The sequence below is a fragment of the Rhinolophus sinicus genome, linkage group LG12, assembly GCF_036562045.2.
Source record: "Rhinolophus sinicus isolate RSC01 linkage group LG12, ASM3656204v1, whole genome shotgun sequence".
NCBI classification, from domain to species: Eukaryota; Metazoa; Chordata; class Mammalia; order Chiroptera; family Rhinolophidae; genus Rhinolophus; species Rhinolophus sinicus.
In genome coordinates, this window is record NC_133761.1 from 2,185,691 (window position 1) to 2,205,824 (window position 20,134).

General features: G+C 49.1%; 1 protein-coding gene across 23 annotated transcripts in view; it reads left to right on the forward strand.

Moving 5' to 3' along the window:
* Positions 1-20,134, forward strand: part of PTK2 (protein tyrosine kinase 2) — a 166,668-nt gene that overhangs the window by 129,403 nt on the left and 17,131 nt on the right. For 22 of the 23 annotated variants that reach the window (XM_074316377.1, XM_074316379.1, XM_074316376.1 and 19 more), the window contains 3 exons: positions 9,889-10,000; positions 17,316-17,402; positions 19,578-19,715. In XM_074316377.1, coding sequence (XP_074172478.1) covers positions 9,889-10,000; positions 17,316-17,402; positions 19,578-19,715 — 337 coding nt within the window. Of the gene's footprint in view, positions 1-8,891; positions 9,283-9,888; positions 10,001-17,315; positions 17,403-19,577; positions 19,716-20,134 lie in introns of those variants that run through there. The other variant, XM_074316396.1, reaches the window with a different exon arrangement.

The window sequence follows — 20,134 nt, forward strand, 5'->3', positions numbered from 1 at the left end:
TCTTCATTGTGTGGTCTCTCACTGTTAGAGCTGGATTTTGCACATGCTTTGTTTCTTGTTTTGCTCAGACATTGTTTTGTTCCTCCATGATCTTTCCTCAGATTTTGACAGCTTCTGTCCTTCAGATGCCTGCCCTCTCTGATCCCTGCCTCCCTGACACGCCCTTGTCCCTCTGGCCTGCTGAGTGTGGGCGGGAGTCCTCTCAGGCCCCTCCTCCCCAGTCCTCTGGATCCTCTGGCCTCCGTCTGTTTACCCCTGTCCTGCCCTTTTCTCACATGTCCCGTCCCGTGCCTGAGGTTTGAGTTGCCGCTGGACATCATGTCTATCCTAACGCAAAGGTGCTCCCTTCTCCTCTCGGCCAGCTGGCACCCTCACCTCCTGCAGGTGACAGTGGGCCTGTGTCTACATCGGCACCCCACCCCCCAGCAGCTGGAGAGGCCCCACGCAGTGTCTTCAGACCCGCTCCCCGTCCCTGCCCTTCCTTCCTCCTCATCCTCCCCCATCTGGGGAAGAATCGTAGCTCCCATGCTCTGAACACCCGTCGTGGGTTCCTGCTGCTCCACGTTGGGTCGAGGCGTGCAGAGCAGTGCTGAGACCCCTTCCACCACACCTGACGGGCTGCAGTCCTCTGTCACCCCATGGCCACTCATCGCCGCCTGGCCTGGGACGCCTCCTTCTCCTCTTGAAATCCTACCCATCTTTCTCGGCTCGTTTCCTATGCTGGCTCTTCCGTGACTTCCCAGCTGACGAGGCTCCGCCTGCAGCCCCCTGAGCACTTTCCTCGTCGATTCCCCCCACCCCCCCCACCCCCCCGTGCCGCCAAGCTGGGCTGCGCCCGTGCCCAGTGGCCCAGACACTGAGCACCACCATAGCTGCGTCTGGTGCCGGTCACTGGGGCAGGATGGCTAAAACACTTTTCCTGCCCTCGAGGAGCTCACAGTCTAGTATGTCTCCTCCCCTACTAGACTGAAGCTCCTTGAGGACAGGGATGGTCATACTCACCTGGTGTCGCCCGCACCGCCGGGCCAGGAGCCCAGACCCAGGGAGGGACCAGGCAGCCCCCGAATTAGTGCCTCGCATGAGTGAGCTCAGGCAGACATTAAGTTAGGACTGTCCCATTAGGGGAATTAGCTCCACAAACGACCCAAAATGAATTTAGAACTAAATAGAATTGCTTATACACACACACACACACACACACACACACACACACGAGTGTACCGGGACGATAATTGATGGTATCTTCTTATGCACAGTTAGCACAAGTCATTGAACATTAACTTATCCTGTATTGCTCTGTTTTAGTCAGAAATGGAGTTTAACTTTGCATTTTGAACACTATAGTATGGCTACCAAATAGGCCAATAAAATTTTGCTATAATATAATAGCTTGCTTGGTCACATACATGTAACATGTATCACAGTAATTAAATAGGTTCTTTTACTGAGTTTTTCAAACGTTTCATTATCCACGATGTTAGCAAAGTAATAAATTTTGGATAGCCCTTACCTCAGGGCAGTTAAAAACGTTTCCCAAATCCTATTCGCTTCCTCTTCCTTAAAAGAAAATTTCGCAAATACACTCAAATGACTGTGGAATCCCACTCACCTTTGGGCCGTACATTTGCTTTTCCCTCTATTAGAAGTTGAGAAAAGTGGATGTCAGGATGAATGCTGTGAGGCAGAAGAGAAAGGACTTGGCTCGTACTGTCATGGCTTGGTCTCAGTGACTCAAAAGAGTCTCCTCCTAGCTCCTGATTCCTCGGTGCGAATTCACTGAGACCAGAATGAGGTTCAGCGCAGGTGGCCTATTATCAAGTGTGAAAATTCCTCAGTAGGAGCATTTTACAGCGATATACGGTGAAAACTCCTCTTAACGTGTGTACTCTCGCATTTTCGTACTGTGTGACTAAAGGTTGTAAGAGTGCGCTGCATAGTTTTTGAATGAAAAAGCCGTTTGATTCCTGGTGAATTCAGCTCATTCTTTGGTAGATATGATGCCAAGGGAACCGCAGGAAACAGCGTTAATATTTGCCCTTTAGGAGCTCATGTTCATTTACCCCCAGGCGTCCTGCGTGTGAGTGACTGAGGTGTCTGTGCCGTTATGAAAAAAGATGGTCAGTTTAGGGAAACATTTTAACTTCATGTGCAGTTACTTAAATCCTTTTTAGACAAATGAGGGCAATAGACAAAATTGTCAATTTAAAGTTTTATGCAATACTTTCTATATTTTCTTAACTTTTTACTGACATACAAACGTGAACACATGAACAGGCTAAGAAGTAAACAGCTTGTTCAGTTTTCACAACTTGGGCACACCCATGTAACCAGAATCCAGAACCAGAACACAACACTGCCAGCTGCCAGAAACCCACCAAGGCCCTGCCCAGTACCGCCCACCCCCCGAGGGTGCCCACACACCGTGCTTGAGCTCACGTCAGAAGTGTCAGCATGCACTTACCTGTTTGTGGTTTATTTGACTCGGCATGCAGTGCGAGGTCGTCCCTGTCGTTTGGGGGCTTGTGCTTTGTTTTCGCTGCTGTCTCGTGTCCACTTGTGGACGTGCCATCATTTATCTGTTCCACTACTGCTGGCAATTCAGACCGTCGCCAGTTTGGGGCTTTGGAGACTCTTGCTGTATGAACATAATTGTAAGTGTGAGCACGTGTACGAGAATTTCAGGTGGGTGTAAGTCCAGGGGTCCGTGGGTGTGCACAAGTCCAGCTTCAGTACCTGGCTCCGGTTTTCCAAAGCGGATATACCGATACGCCGCTCCCCGCGTGAACGGAAGCTGCAGCTGCCAGCCTAGTTTTGTTTAAACCTTTGGCAATCCCTCCTTGTTTCTAAGCACGCCATTTTTACCCATGAAGGTTAGGTCAAAGAAGGTATGTGCTATGTAAGCAGTTTACCTGAACCTTTCTCTGCGAAAGAACACTGGCCTAGGAAGGATCGGTGTGGCCCATGAGGTTGGGTGGGTCTCTGTCCCTGAGCCCAGTGGGAAGACCTTTGGAACCAGTGCCATAGTCACTGATAACAAGTCTCCATCCCCTCCGTTAGCTTTACTGGTTGTGATGTTAAACGCCAGTGTGTACTGAGTGCTTTCTGCGCCATGAACCTTTGCACGTGATTCCGTCTTAGTCCTCACAATCCCTGGGGGTGTAGGTGGTGGAATCATTATCAGTTTACAAATGCGGAGGCTGGGGCTGAGGAATTCCAAGCACGTCCACCCGAGCGCGGGCCCTGCTCTCAGCTCTCATGCTCTGCACCTTGATTTGAGACGTGACTGGAAGTCCTGAAGTTCTCCATCTTAGGATCATGACTGGTGAGCAAGTTGTTACTATTGTTCGGTTGAAAGGAAACAAAATACTATTACAAGGAATTCCTCAGCGGTTTCCTTACCAAAGTCGCCAAAACGGACGTCAGCCTTGCCGACCTGTGCATGGAGGCCTCCACCCAAGGACCTTGAAGGGTGACGTGGTCTCTCTATGTTAGTTTCAAAATACTCATTATGTGTATTTTGTTGTTGCGTCTTGAGTGTGTTGCGTGTTGATGCTGTGACCCTCTGGGATGGCAGGTGCAATGAGGAGCAGCTTGGGAAGTTTCGATGAGGCCGCGTGCTCCCGGGGTAGCAAGGCAAGCCAGAGGCCGGCCATGCCAGCGTGTGAGCCAGAGTCTGCAGCTACTTGCTGTGGGCTCGTCCTGTGTACGTAATGCAGAGCCTGTCCTTAGCTTGGGGGCCGGGAATCGAGGGGGTGTTTGTTATTTTAACTTAATATTGTCATGTTGGCTGTTGACTGTATCATACCAAGCTGCCTTTGAGAGATGTGTTTGATCAGGGCTGTAACAGCTTGGCTGCAGCCACAAACTTATTACTTCTGTTTTTCGTATTACTTCTCGGTGTCATACCCAAGTGAAGTTACAGAGTCTTAGGACACAAACTGCATCTCAGTCGATCTGTGAGGCTGCCAGTTCAAGCCAGCAACACTTAAGAGTGAATGGGTGTGTGTGTGTGTGTGTGTGTGTGTGTGTGTGTATGTGTGTGTAACCTACGTACGTATAAGCACAGACAAGACTAGAGTTTGGAGGAGCTTAGCCTGCTGTTTAGACTTATGTGTGTTGTATTATGAAGGTTAGAATTTAAAAAGAATTTTTAAAAGGCTCTGTGGCCTCGGGCAGGTGACTTCGCCTCCCTTTAAGAGCAGCACCACACATCCCACCTATGCTCTAGTTTTCGGGATTACCTGAAATTATCTAAAACCTCCCAGTGGAATGTGGCTCCGGGAAGCACACACTGTGAGAGCTGTTCTAGGGACAGGAGTAACAACAAAGCTTGTTCTGAGGATCTACAGGGACCTGGGGACCTTAGGGTACAGGCAACTTGTCGGTCACCTTAAAAACCATCTGGTTATTAGAATTGAAAAGTGTTAGCTGTCATTGCCAAAATACAGAGCGTGTCTTTCTGACATTTCACAAATGTTTTATGAAGACAAGGATTGAACATTTTTAACCTGTGAGCAGCATCTTATGCAAGTTATTCTGAATCCTTTTGGATTCTTCATTGATCCTAAAACGTGACCCTGAATTGGAAGCTCTAGGTCTGGTTAGTGACATGGGGTTGCGTGTGGTTCCTCACTGCGTGTGGGTTTTGTTCAGTGGTTTGTTATTTGCTTCCAAAATTCCTTTCAAAGGTGGAGTATAAACTCCTCCTTAGTCATCGTTACAGTATTTTCCTTCTCGCTGCTCTCCTGTTGGGTCTAGATACGATCTGTGTGAGGCTGTCTCTCAGCTCCCTCTCTCTGTACCTTAAAACAGTCACAGTACCTGAACTGTAAGCGTTTTGCTGTTGTTGTTGTTGTTTGGTTTGCTTTGGTTTGGTTTTGGTCCTTAGCCTTCCCAGTGATAAAAAAGTAAATAGTAAATCTAAATTTGATGGGAATTTAGTGTAAAACTTAAATTGTTTCTACTAAAAATGATGTCTTAACCGTTTCTTATCTAGGAATCATTCTTACAGTTGCTATTTCGCTGCTGACATTTCCTATCTTTTCATTAATTATGAACAAGTTTTTCTTTATGTCCTTGAACATAATAGCTCTTTAAAGCTCTTGCCCGATAATTCCAACTTCTGAGTCATCTTGGGAGTCTTCCTCCTTTAGATTTTTTTTTTCCTTCTGAGAATGGATCGCATTTTCATGTTATTTTGTATATCAAGTAATTTTAGATTGTCCTTGACATTGCAATTCTTGATTCAGTTATATTCCTCTGAAGAGTGGCTGGTTGACTAGTTGGTTGGTTGGTCCCTTGGTTTTAACAGATAGTTAACTTGGCTGGTTGCAAAAGGCAGACTCTCTCCATGCTGTGGGCAGCATCGCATGTCAATTCATTTCTCTTAGCTTTAGCTGCGCTGCTTGGAGCCCGTCTTGTATGTGCGTGGCTTGCAGTCAGCTAGAGATTTGGGCAGAATTTATACCCAGAATTGAGGGACCCCCCTCCCTGAGATGTCCCCTCTCACTCTCTACCTGCTGTGCTGACCCAAACTTGGTCGTCTGGGTCTTCAAACCCGCAAGACTGGGGCTACTCCTGACTATAGTGGCCATTAGAATGTGGAGACGTTCCCTTCCTGTGGTGCCAGCTCCCCCAGGATCTGACCGCTGTGGGTGCTCTCCTGCTCTCATGGAGCCACTTGGGATTTCCATAGTCCGTAGTCGCTACCTGCAAGAGGCTTGGTCAAGGAGGGGCTACTCAGACTTGCCAGAACTCCCAAGAGGTCACTCTTTTAAAGTAAGATTTGAGTAGAAATCACTTTTGTTCTAATTTTGAGATGGGTAACAGCACAACCAAACAGAAGTGCATGTTTCCTGCAGGTTTAGATACATGATAAGTAGAGAGAGAAAGGCAGTCTCGGTGTATTCATGACACTAGATGTCCAGCCTGCCGTGCATATTTGTCAGAGAGAAAGAGCAGAGGCCGGCGCTGCCTCGTTGCTGTGTGGCGTTCCTCCACTGGGCCAGCCCCTCATCAATACGCCAGCTCCTGCTGCATCTCCAGTCGCCAGCCTTGTTTTCTGCAAAGATACCAGGAGTTGTATTGTTCTTAAAAGGTCAATCCCATTCCTTTGTGGTGAGGCGATGGTGGGTAATTAAAAGAGATCATGTTTCAAAACCGGTATTCCCATGAACTTGCCAAAACAAGCCATTTCCCTCTTGGCTTTTTTCCCTTCCAATTTTTTGCTGCTATTTCTCTGGATATTTTTCAGATTAGCCTAAGTAGCTATGAACCCAGACTGATTTTATATCCAAAGCAAATTTTGTGATGTCACCATAAAATTATTCTGTTTAGGTGATCAAAGTCCAGTCTTTTTTTCTTAAAGTTATTCAAGCAAAGAGTATTTCTTACATTTAAAGGAAGAAATGTTTTGTAGTTTCAAAGAAAAGAATAGTATAGTCACTCTCAGGAAAAATACTACAGAAATGAAATAGGTATAAATACTCATTTTTTTCCTAGTAGTTTGTAAGGCAGCTAAGAGTACAGAACTAACTCACATTTCCTTAGGGGTTTTACTTTTTTCACATACTCTATTTTTCCATCTGACAATGGATAGAACAGACATTATTCTCATTTATGAATGAGGAAACAAGTTGAAATAGGCCAGACTGCCTGTGTCACCTGCCTCAGCAGAGATGCAGCTCCTAGCTGTGCCCTGTCTCCTGGGACAACTTGACGGGCTCCTCAGCCACTTGGGCTGCTGGCCCTTTTCCACTCTGAACCTCGTCTGTGCTAGAGATTTGTGTTTGTATCTCAGGTCAGCACTGGAGACAGAACCTATGAGACCATGTTCTTGCCGTCCATGAAAATACCTTGGAAGTAAAGTCACATTTTGTTGCTCCAGAACGTCAATTTCATAAGACCTCTGTATCCCAGCTCACGGAGGCTGAGAGCAGGTGTCACGGGTGTCGCAGGCCGGGAGGACACAGCCAGAGCAGCCTCAGGCTGTCCGTGTCCTTTTACTCTGAGTTGGTCTCTTAGATGACTTTTTCTGTTCAAGCCAGGGCTGTGAAAAATAAAACTAACATTCACTAAAGTGCCTCTTGCTCCTCGTCACAGTTCTCTTCCTAGATGAGACTCCTGGATGAACAAAGACGCTGTTGTCGCGTGTTCTGTTTGTTAAATGAAGTGTCTTAGCTTTTACTGTTTCATCTGCCTGCAAGTTTGAAACTTAGAAATCAGCATCCCAGGAAAACCACGGGGCTCATTGCCAGTTCACATTAGGCCACTCAGAGCTTCCAAATGGAATGGAATGCTACTAAAAATACTTGTAGTTTGGGAAAATATGTTTAAATCTGACCTCCGTGACACTCTGCACATTCCAGCTGTTGCTCTGGGTTCTCCAGCAGCTGTAAAGAGAAGAGTTCAGAAATGTTTCCTCGTGCACCCTTCCTCCATCTACGGGAGAGTCTTCCCATTGTGAAAACAGCTATCTTAGGAGTTTATGTTCCTGACTCCTCCGGGCAGCAGACTAGGGTTTCTCAGACGCATGTTGAGCTGCTATTTGGGGATGAGAATGAAGTACTAAGATGGAAGGACTCCCTTCCCAGTTATCACTGTTCTTTGACGGACAAGACGGGCGCGTTCGGTAGGAGAAATGCTGAAGTGCCTGTCAGGGGCGGGTGCTGTGCTGCCGACAGGAGAACTCGGACCCCAGCCTGACGGCCGTGGGAAGCTTACAACCTAAATCCCAAAACGCGGAGGAATAACGTAGACGCTGGTGTGTGATGAAGGGCAGAAATGAAGGATTCAGACCGTAAATTCAGGAGGTCAGAGAATAGGGGAAAGCAGGTGGGGGTGGACAGAGCCTGAGAGGGTCTCCTGATGGGCGGGACCTCACGAGACCCCTATTTGGAGGGTTTTGTGGGGAACAGTAACCTTAAGATCAGGTGGCCCCATTCACAAAACAGCCACGTGCAATAAATTGCCTCAGTGGCAGCTGTTTAAATGGAGGTTCCCTTGCCTTCAAGACTGTGTCACACGTGGCCTTCTCGTAGGTGGCCTGCATTTTAACTATTTGAAGAAGTTGGAAGAAAGGACAAAATTTTTTTTTACTTGAATTCTTTTTTCTTTATTTCTATGGACTTTTCAGTTGTTTAAAACTAAAATTTTTGGAAATTCTGATTCGGGCTTTGTTATTTATTTCGGGGGTTGGGTGATTGAGAGAGGGCGCTGAAAACTCCCAGCTGTGGACAGTCCTCTTGGGCCCGTGCCCCGAGTGGGAGAAAGTCGCCCGCAGCCCTTCCCCGCTGAGTGTGCAGGAAGCTGGCCATGGGCTCCCCACTGGTCAGTGGGCTCCCCACTGACTGGGGCTTTGCTCGCCATTTCACCGTCGTTATTAACACAAATATGAGTCTGCGCCAGATCTGTGCTCACCCTGGGTGTGAGGACGGGCTGTCCAGTAGCAGCCCTCAGCCTCCTGGGAGCACAAGTGAAGCAAACACGCTTACAGGGCGTTTGAACAAGATTTACGGTCGTCAGACCCAGGGCCCGATGGCCGGCAGGGCTGGCCTAGTGTGCGCCCGGAAGTCTCGAGGGTGACACTAAATTCTTAAGTATCATGAAAGTTTCCTGTTGTTCTTCAGTCTGATCATCTAGCTGGAGCCAGCAGAAAACCGAAATCCTGTTTTGAGGAAGGGGTGGAATCATTTGGCTGAAAGCTTTTTCCTAAGTGCTAATGTGATCATTAAGGAAGCATCCCCTTTCCTTAAAAAAAAAAACCAAAAAAAAAACCACACCTTACATCTGTAGTAATGGTTTGCTGACTCAGGGTAGTTATGAAATGAATTGTGTCTGTCTTTTCCTGATTTAGAAGGTGATTGCGTGAGTCGAGTTGTATGAGAAAGCCCGCCCCAGCCTCCAGGCAGGCAGGAATGTCTGTCTGAAACAGTTGAGCAAATTCCCAGATTAGAAAGGGTCCGCTGCAGCTGACCTCACTCTCGTGAGTAATTCTGGGTGGTTATTTACTGCGCTGCCCCAGCAGGCTGGCCACTGAACGCGCTGCATTGTTAGGACGCGGAGTTGCAGGCATGTAGGAAAGAGCTGTTGGCCTCGGTGGGGACGAAGGTTTCCAAGACCTGCCGCCCGCAGAGCCCCAGGGAGTCGGAGTGGGATGGGCGGTTAGCAGAGGCTCCTGGGGCTGCCTTCTGGGTAGGCTAGCTGATGGCAGAGGGCCAAGACGAGACGCTGCTCAGCAGGACGATGTGGGGCAGCAGATAGCGTCTGAGCAGTCAGGCAGCGGTAAGTAGCCATGTGACGCCCGCCGGTCTGTCGGTCTGTCCCGTTGGAGGCAGCCAGTACTTTCAGAAGCGCTGGCAAATGCTGTTGCATAGTTCCTCATTTTCCTGAGGAGGGAAAGTTCTGGTTAAGCTGAAAGTTAGTAGGAAGGCTGCAGCGAGCAGCTTCGGGAGGTCATGGCCAGATTGCTAATGTGTCCCCCCCAGAACGAGCTGGCCAGGGGCGGGGGGCCTGTGTGCCCGTGAAGACTGTCCTGAGACATGTCTCTGCCTGACGAAGTGCTGCCGGGATTTCTCGGGGTGACTGTGCTGTGCAGAATAGACGCTGGCACACAAACGTTCCACTCGACTTAGCTTCGGTTTCCCTGTGCGTCTCCCTGTCGTATCAGCTGTCCTCTCCTTCCCTGTGGCTGTGCTGCGACTACACTGCCTTTGGACCGAGGCTGTTCTAGAGGCATCTGGGGAAGCGGAGTCTGAGCCCCTCTCCCTTTCTTTCTCGTTACCCTCTTCTGTTAGCGGCTGGTGCCCCCGCCGCCAGTCGGCGTGGGTCTGGTGTGTGCTCACTCCGTGTGCTCGGCAGCGCCCCTCACACCGTGTGTTGTCTCTCTAGCACAATCCTGGAGGAGGAGAAGGCTCAGCAGGAAGAGCGGATGAGGATGGAGTCCAGAAGACAGGTCACAGTGTCCTGGGACTCCGGAGGGCCCGACGAAGCACCGCCCAAGGTAGCAAAGGCCCCCACCCCAACTTTGCACTCCTCTTCCTGACTTGTGCGTTTCTGTGTAGGCAGCTGCTGTGGGCGGGGAGGAAGCCGAATACCGGCTCATTCTAAAAGCATCCTCGCAACTCCAGCTGTTGTTTCTGGTTTGCCCCTCTGCGTAGTGCTCTCCTGTGCACGCCTTTTCCTAACTGCACTGCAACTATAGGCCCTTCAGTCGCGGGTGATTGGATTCAATGCGATCTGGAAACGCTCTGTCCGTCTCCCTCTCCCCCTTCCTCCTCAGCGGCAGACCGCCTGGGGTGGGGGAGGCTTTTCCCTGTGGGTTGTCAGGGACCTCCCAGATGTCAAGTCAAGGCCAAAACCTCAGATGGACTAAAACCAGGCCAGGAGTGCCTGACATTGCGCTGTAATTTAAAGGAGTCACATTCTGCCCCAGGTATCTTAGGACAGCTGTTCCTTTTGGGTTTGCTTTTGTTTTGTCGAGAACCTTGTGCACGTTTTCTGTCACCTTCTTGCCTGTGACTGCGAGCCGAGGGGTTAGTGTGGGAGCAGCGTCCTCAGCCTGGCCTGCCACTCGCTGCCCATCCCCGACCCCTGCGAGGCGGCCACAGCTGCCCCCGCTGCCTCACTGTGCTGTGCTCGGGGCCTGGCCATCGCTGGCCCTCCGACACTCCTGGGTTAGGGGTGCTTGAGACCCCTTAGGCTTTTGACAGGGCGCTGTTTTCACACGCTGGCTTAGTTGCCCTGAACAATGCAGTTGAGGTCAGTTTCTGGAAAGTAAATAGGTCATAGGTTGGTAGTTACCTGGTATTTGATACCTGATGAGCTAAAAATACATTAATAAAGACTTATCTTTGATAAGTCGTTACTTCATTTGCTTTTTGAAAAATGTTCAGAAATCTGTTAGTACAAAGTGCTATTTAGATACTGTGCCTGTTTTTTCATCATGATGCCTGAATGCTTGCATTTTGTTCGTCAGTGTTTTAAATTGTGCGACAGTGACCATTGTCGCACATTTAACGTGAACACGGGTGACTGATGCAGCTCTTCAGAATCTCAGAGCTGAAGGGTTCGTAGCCCGGCCTCCTCCACAAACAGAAAAATTGAGGCCAGAGAAGAAAGGCCCTGTCCCTGTCCGAGGGATGTTACTTGGGCGAGTTAGTGAGGAAACCAGAACATTTCCCTGTCTCTCCCAGGCCAACAACAACAAGAATCCTTAGTTACCCACAGAGAAGCTCTGACTCCACATCCCAGCACTGTCTGTGCAAGTCTGCCGGCTCTCACCCCAGTAACAGCGCAGCCTCGTCCGGTACTGGGAGGCGGGAGGGCCTCGGAGTTCACTGCTCGGGCCTGGAGCCCACCTCTGCTCCCATCCCATCAGGCTCTGACGCCGGGCAAGTGACCTGCCTCTTCCCAACCTCACTCTCCTCGCCTGTGAAACGAGGGTGTGAATATTCCCTCCCTCTTAGGGGCGTTGCGAATATCACGAAACGTAAGGTCCTGTACATATTTGGTGGTGGGCACCAGCTAGTATTGCACTCCCCTAAAACCCACAGAATTAACAAACTTTTTTTATCCAAACATTTTTCTCAACCTCAGTGTAGGAGTTTTAAACATTTTCCTTTGGCTAAATTTAAAAAGCCAAGCACTGGGTTCGTGGGTGGAGGTGCTTCAGCTTTTCTTGTTTGGAATACAAAGATGAGCTAGTTCTGTTTACATTTTTAATGTCCTCACCTTTCTTTTTTGAGAAGTTTCAAAATGCAGCATCTCTTCAGTTGTTTTTTTTTCTTCTATAATCAGAGATTGTTCTGCCTTTTGAAATGGGTCAGTGAACTGCAGCTCTTCTTGTTAAAGTTGGAGTGGAATGAGCTACACCCTTATCTGTGGTTGTCGTGGCTGGTTCCACCCACAGAGTTGAGTAGTGTGGTTACAGTGTGAACCACGAAGATTAACATATCTACTCTTGGACCCTTCAAGAAAACGCTTGGAAAACCCTGGACTAAAAGTTTTAACAGCTAGACAATCATCTACATATGTGTAAATACACAGATGCTTGGTGATAACAAACACACACACTGATCGTTCGGTTCCCTGCCAGTTCGGATCAAGACCTGTGTGCACCTTCTGCCTTCTCCTCCGTCGGTCCAGCCGTAGAATCACATTCTGCTTTTATGGGGCCAGTATCTGAAGTCAGAAACTGGTCTGCCGTGTCCACGTGGCCGGCCAGCGTTTCCTCTCACCGGCTCCTCTGCCCTTTGCAGAGGGAGTTCTGTAAATCTGCCCCAGGTATCTTAGGACAGCTCAGTCCCACTTAGAACTCGTCTAGTCAGGGGGGATCTCAGCCTTTTGTAGATAAGTTTTATGTACTAATAAATAAAATTTGTAATGTAGTTTAATTAGTTTTTTAAAGGGACATATTTTTCTTTCACCCATTCAAGATTCAAAAGTAAAAGCTTAATTATTGTTACTTAATGACAAAAGCATTATAACCACAAAGCTGGTTATTCAGCCTATGTTACTGATCTCTTCATCAGCACTCAGTACCAGTTTTTTCACACACTAGTCATCGGGAGATGTTTGCCTGACAAGGGCCCAGTGCGGGGATGGTCCCATTTAGGGCTCATTCATGTGTCCTGCAGATTCCCATGAGATCAGCGGAACCTCAGGAGAAAAATAGAATAGCAGTTTTAAAGTGTCCTCCTTGGACCCCGGGGGGTCCCCAAGACCACTGAGAGAGCCTTGAGATCGAAAGCCGTGTCATAATCACGTTGAGACGTCCTTTGCCTCATGCACTGTGTTGACAGACGTAGCAGTGGATAAAGCTCTGTCACCTCGGCACCACCTGTACCATCCGGCACTGAGTTCTCTACCACGGGGCTCACGCAATAAGAACAGATGCCAGTGTGCCAGGACCGAGCTGGTGAAGCCGTGAGACGTCTCTCTGCGTTCATAGGAAGTCCACGTACAGCTCTCGCTGTGTGGCTGAGGGGCGGGCTCAACGGACCGGTTTTCTCGTGAAGACCAGTTTGATGTGAAAGAGCTGCTGGCACACACACGGCGGTGGTTCTGAGTTGTGCGTGTGGTAGATACCTTCTCAAAAGAAGGAAGCGAGACTGTCACATCAAGGAGAACAACGGATGGTATTTGTTGCCAGTGATAAAACTGGAATTTTCAAGCAAAAATGCGAATTTTGAAAAACTTACATCCATCACCGTGACCTTGATAGCTTAAACTTTTCTGATGAGCTCAGGGTGGTACTAACAAATGTGATTATTTTTTCATATTGTATACTGAAATGTGTCAACATTGGGAAGATCTGCATTACTCAGTGACCCAGATTTTCCGAATGGTCACATCGCACGTAGGTAAAGGTCCACAGTACAAGACAGAGACGGACTTAATGGAACGTAACAATCTGGTTCCAGGTTCCACGTGGCAAGTCGCTTTTAAGAAAATGCCACTTGTAGTGTCAGAAAAGTGTCCACAGTTGTGCCAAGACCCTGTTAAATGTTCCTCCCTCTTCCAAGCGTGTAGCTGTGCGGAGCTGGATCTCTGCAGCCTGTCACGCCGGCTGGATGTGGACGCAGCCCGGACAGCGGCTGCCTTCCTGCCACGAGGAGGCGCCACTCCTCTCACTGGCTTTTTTGGGGGGGTCGGGGGTGGGGTAAAAAATAGTGTTTTTTAAAAATGTAATTAGTTTGTTATTTTGAAGGGTGTGTTTTAATTTCTAATACTGAAAGTGTTGGTAGATACATTCCAGATAAACAAAAGCTCCTGGAGTCCTCAGTAAGTTTTGAGAATAAAGGGTCCTGAAAATGAAACCTTTGAGGAGTAGGTGTTCCGAACAGGGTTTCTCAACACTAACCAGACCTAGCACTCCATTTCTATAAAAAATGCTCGACAATGTCCCATTTCCTAATTCTGAAGTGAAACACATAGGTAATCAAGTGACGTGCTAATCTCAAAACGCCAGTTCTGCCAGGAGACCGCTAACTGCACAAGAGAAATAAAAGTAGATCTTAATAACGTATGCACTCACCTGTAGGCAATACTCTGGTCGGTGACACTGGGAGGCGTGTGGGGGGCCAGGTGTACCTGTGTGTGGATTCAACACAAGCACAGCCCCAGCCACGACCGAGAAGGAATCTCATTGGTCCTGATGACATGATTTTCTACAGTGGCAGGAAATCTTGGTAAAGTTAAAACCAAACAAAATAAATTGGCTGTCAGTATACAGTAGTTGCAGTTCTGGAAAGTTCAGTTTCTGATAAACTGTGCAAAATACTACTTGTGTTCCCATGCCAGACAGTTGGTTCTAGGTTCCAATTACAGGGCCGCGTTGTTTTACTTCCATAAGGTTGAGAGAGACATCTGGAAGGAACGGTCCTGTTGCTCGGACCCATTTCTCCCCTGCCTGCCCGCCACCCTAAGAGCCCACCGTCGTGATCTCAGAGCCCCTCAGACACCCCGAACGCCCGCCAGGAGCACGGCCGCCCAGCTGAGAACGCTCGTTTCGGGCACATCAGGTGTTCCTTTCTCTTCCTCCTCACTCGGGAGGTATCAAGAAAAATGCCCTCAGCTCCATAGTCTGCTTATTTACAATCCAAGTTTCTCTTTGAGGAGGACATGTCGTGTTCCTGGTAAATCGTAGCGCTTAGTCGCGGTGACACTTTTGGACGCTCACGCGGAAGAACTTGACGTGTGTTATTAGCTTATTTAATCTTCACGGCAGCCACTCCTTCACTGAGGCTGGAGGCAAGGGAGATGAAGTGCCCGGTCACCGGCTGGCTGCCTGGTTCTCCGCCCGCCCTCCTGCCCGCCGTGCCGAGTCCGTGTGTGCAGCGAGCACAGGCGACGGCCGCAGCACCCCACGCTGTCGTGAGCAGGGGTGCTGCTGTGCCCTCCTTTGTGGAGCAGTTTTCTTTCCATCTTGTACCTGTTGGTTTTACTTTGAAATGGAACCTTACCACTGGCTACCCTGTACCTCCCTGTGAGACATTGTGTGGAGACTGCCATTCTCTGGCAAATCCCTCTATGCTTGCCTTTTATTGGTGAGACAGAAGTGCGCTTGTCAGAGTAGCATCACAGCACAGCAGCTTCTGGAGCAGGCGGTCCTGCCATTCCTGCCGTGCAGCCTGTCCTCATTGCCTGACTTCTCTGGGCCTCAGTTTTATCCTCTGTACAATGGGCCGGTAATACTGCTTGGTACATTGCTCTCCGAAGGATCAAATGGTATGTAAAGTACCTAGCTTGGGGCACACAGCACAGGCTGAGTAAAAGTTTTCATTTTCGCCACCTCCAGAATGTCAGCCAGAGGACACACCGTGCGGCTGTCAGGTGTTCTGTGTACTGCCTGATTCGTGGCTGTGTGCGTCCATCCTTGGACTCCGGGAAGCCTTTCCCAAACAACCATTGTAATGCACACATATCAACACATCCCTTCAAAATGACTGTACGGAGAGAGTCAGACTCCTATTTTGCCTCCTCTTAATACGTGTTCAAATGACACCTTTAAAACTAAATCTGAAGGGTAGTCCCTTGGACTTCAGAGACCCTTAGGAAATTGCCCCGAGCAATCAGAGTAAAGCCCCCTTCATGCCCCTTTCCTGTGTCAGGGCGGCTTGGGGGTCTGTCCTCATATGTAGTTCAGTCTGGAGTGGACTGCGTCTGGTACACTGAGGTAGGACGGTGCTACAGGGATAAGGAAACGGTTTCCACCCTCAGGGTAAGAGGCCCGTGATGGACGGGCCAGAGCAGGTACAGAGCACCTGCAGCCCTGGCCAGGATTCTAACACCTGTGGAGAGCAGAGGACTTAGGTTTATGTCAGGTGGGAGAACTCGGTTGCCGCTGCATGAAGGAAGTAATGTGGGAAATACTCCCAGGACAGGACAGGAGACGTTCTACAGGTGGAGGGGACATTGTAAGTGGGGGAGGGGGAGACTTTAGAGCTTCCAACTTATTCAGAGCTTAACTGGTGCAAAGCACATCTCCCTCTAGGACTAAGCATGTCCGTGGGAAAGACAGACAGGCACTGAAGCATTTTCTGTCCTCCCTTGGGCCTGCTGGGGCCTCAGTCCATTTCCTTTCTTTCTGGTCGTCACTTGGCTGGGGAATAATGGTTTCCATTTTGTGAAATCCCTCAGGATTAGACTTCTGTGTCACACCAAACTGCTCTTTCACTAGGAACTTTAAATCCAGGTGTCTCACAAGCAGGAGGAGGATTTTAGAGCTGGGAGGACTTCAGGGTGCCTGCCGCTCAACTCCTGTTTTACAGACCTGGAAAGAAAGCGAGTCAGTCTATTCATTGCTCTCTGCCACCCGGCTGACAAGTGACAGACCAGGACGAATGTCCGCTCACTGCACAGAAGCGTCCCTGTTGGCATTTTCTTTTCTTTTTTTTTTTTGGAAGGAGAACAGGACTTTTATTGGGGAACAGTGCGTACTTCCAGGCCTTTTTTCCAAGTCAAGTTGTCCTTTCAGTCTTAGTTGTGGAGGGCGCAGCTCAGCTCCAGGTCCAGTTGCCATTGCTAGTTGCAGGGGACACAGCCCACCATCCCTTGCGGGACTCGAGGAATTGAACTGGCAACCTTGTGGTTGAGGACGCACTCCAACCAACTGAGCCATCCGGGAGCAGCTCAGCTCAAGGTGCTGTGTTCAATCTTAGTTGCAGGGGGTGGAGCCCACCATCCCTTGCGGGACTCGAGGAATCGAACTGGCAACCTTGTGGGGTTGAGAGCCCACTGGTCCATGTGGGAATCGAACCGGCAGCCTTCGGAGTTAGGAGCATGGAGCTCTAACCGCCTGAGCCACCGGGCCGGCCCCGGCATTTTCTTAATTCTGGGTGGTATCGGGCATCTTCTCAGGCATGAGCTTGTTGGCTGTTGGTCCTCGTCTCAAGTCCTTCGCCCACGGTGTAGATTATTTCTCATTTATCTTTTCTTTTGTTGCTGGGGCTTTTGATGTCATTTCTAAGAAACCGTTGCCTAACCCAAGGTCACAAAGATTTGCTCCTGTTTTCTTGTAAGAGTTTTCTAGTTTTAGCTTTTACAGTTAGATCTGTGATCCACTTGGAGTCAACTTCTGTGTATGTTTGTGTGGGAGGCGGCCACCTTCGTGTTTTCACATGTGGGCCTCCTGCTGGCTCAGCGTCACTTGCTGAAAAGACTGTTTCCCCACTGAAATGTCTTGGCATCCTTTATCATCCTTTCCTACTAAGCTTTTTAGAGAAATACCTTTTCCTATTATTTTCAGTAAAACATAGATTTACCAAAATAATCAAAATACTCATTCGTGTGACGCTCTGTTGGTTTGTTCACAGCCCAGCAGGCCTGGCTATCCCAGTCCGAGGTCCAGTGAAGGGTTTTACCCCAGCCCACAGCACGTGGTACAGACCAACCATTACCAGGTATGCCCGTCATTTCAGACGCAAGATGTGTTCTTTATTCCTCGGCATGTTTGGGGTGGGGAGGTATGTTGTCTATGTCTGTGCTTTGTATTTGTGTATTTATGAGTGTGACTTGGTGAACAGAATGACAAGAGTGCCATCAGCCTAGTAACTATCTAAGGGAGCGTTGTCTTGCCATCCTGTCCCAAGCAGCAGCCATAAGTAGTCACTTAGTCACATGTCCCACAGTTGTCAGGTCCGTTCTCTTCTCCCTGATCTGAGAAAGTACAGGGCAGACCCGGCAGGCACATGCTATGCAGAGGTGACACTAAACTAGGCAGTTTTTCTGGAAGGGAAGAACGAAATTGAAAGTTGCCTTAAAAGCCCGATGAGATGCCATGTAGACCGATGTGGAAAGAGTTAGAGACAACTATCCTATACAAATTAGAAAAGGGTATCATTGAAAGAAAAGGGCCAGAAGCAGTCAGCCATTTTTTGTTCTTGTTTTTGAGGGAAGGCATTTGCTTTTCCTGGTGTGCAGGAAGGCACAGCTCAGCGGGCACCGAGCAGGAGTTGGGTACCAGAGTTGTTTAGCGAAAGCACGACATCGCCTGCTGATGAGACGGCAGAAAGAGAAAGCACTCAGAGCTGGCAGGCCTCGGGGGCTTCGCCAGGGGCTAGGCACAGGCCCGTGGCACATTCACGGCCGGGAGGTTTGGGGCGTGTTTGTTCGAGGTTGTCCCATCTAGAGTAGAAGCCCCGAGCAGAGGCGGCTTTTAAGTGCCTCCGTGGAACAGTGTGTAGGTTAGAGTTGTGTGAATAAGTTAACCGTTCATTTTTGTCAGGGAACAGATGGATGCGTAACCTCTCCCAAGCCGCACGTTTCCACACCGTGCACATGACAACGGCTGTAGGACAGCTCCTGTGCTTGTTTCATGTTCTGCCTCAGCCTCAGTGCTCTTCTGCTCCTTTCACTGGTTGCTGTTGTGTAGAAAACTGCCTGAGATCATTTGAAATCTTTGTTGTGAAAATTCCTAAACGTTCTCTTGCAGGAATGTGTTCATTCTGACCAAAAATAGTGGTGATGTAGCATTTTATGTTTAGTAGAAGTTTTTATCATTAGATATTTTCATTCAAGTAAACTGTGAGAACTATCTGTATATCTTATTTGAAAGTTTATAGGTTACATACTGTCAGTAGGGAATTTGGGTATAAATCAGAGTCTGGAAATGGAACAGATACACAAAACCTGTGCTGAAGGGTGTGCTGCTCTGCAGAAATCCTAATTTGGCTGCTTTATCGCATTAAAAAATTACCTGACAGCCCTGGCCACCCCATAGGACGCTGATGCGTGATGGGAATAAGCACTGATTTCGTTCTCTCTCTATCGATTGGGGAACAGAACTATATGAAGAAACTGGTTTTCTTTGAGCCTTGACCCTTCTCTCCAAGGCCACCTGTGTGTCTTCTCTCTGGCTGAGTTGTCATTGTTCGAACATTGTGCGAAGAGTAACTTTTCACCCCACCAGCACTGGTTCACTAGAGGACAGACATTCAGGGGTTTGTTTGTTTGTTGCTGGGGTGCGGTGGTGGGTCTGGCAGGAAAGGGAGTTCCCGAGCAGTGCAAGGCGGTCGTCTTGGTGGCCTCCTGTTGCTTTTGCACGGAGGGTGGTCTGCTCTCAGCACTGCAGTAAGTGTAAGATTCCAAAGTAGGTAATTTCTGATTTTCTAGTGAATATTTGCATTAGTTGTCTAGCCCGACCATAACAGGACCTGTTCTGAAGATGTAGTTAAGAATCCGTTTCCTCGTCCTTAGCAGCTTCTGGAAGCCACCTGCCTTCTTGAGCTCAGACCCCTTCCTGAGTCAGCGTGCCCTGTCTGACCCTTCTTCAGTGGTCACACGTCCCACTCTGCCTTCTGCTTCCTTTGAGCGCTTCTCAAGAGCCTCGTGGTCACGTTGGGTCCCCTTGGATAAGCAGGATGATCTGCCCTCTCAAGAGCCTCATTTACAATCCCGTGTGCAAAGTCCCTTTGCCTTGTGAGGTGCCGTGCTGTGGGGACAGGCCAGGGATGTCTTTGGGGGGCCAGTATTCTGCCCGCACGGCACTCTCTGTAACTCCTTTCACGTGGAGAGCGAGCAGAGCTGTGTAGGAGCGTCCTGTGTCGGGTCGTGACCCGGCCGTTGCTCACCCGCAGGTCTCTGGCTACCCGGGCTCACATGGAATGACAGCCATGGCCGGCAGCGTCTACCCGGGGCCGGCACCCCTGCTGGACCAGACAGATGCGTGGAACCACAGAGCACAGGAGATATCGATGTGGCAGCCCAACATGGAGGTACGTGCGGTGTCCTTGGGCTTCAGTTTGCTCACGGATGAAGCTTTGCCCAAGGTCCCTTTCCTCTCTAAACCCTAAGATTCCTTGGTTTTGAGTACCTAGTTCTAAGATCAAGGTACTCCATCTACTCATGTGCTTTCTGGCTCTGAATCCTTTTTACTAAAGAAAGGAGAGATGCCCATTCATCTGAAAGGCAGAGCCCCAAGTTGAATAGAATTAGCGTGTCCATGAGGCCCAGGAAGAGACTGGAAGACAGTCAGAGCCCGTCAGTACTGACAGCCCGTTAGTACTGACAGCACACACCACGACTTCACTCCCAGATTGTTCCCACCGTTTTTGGTAACAACGCTGCATCCTTTGCATGTGGCGTGGATTCTTTCCTTAGAATGACGCCCTGCGAGTTGAGCTGAGTGCAGCGA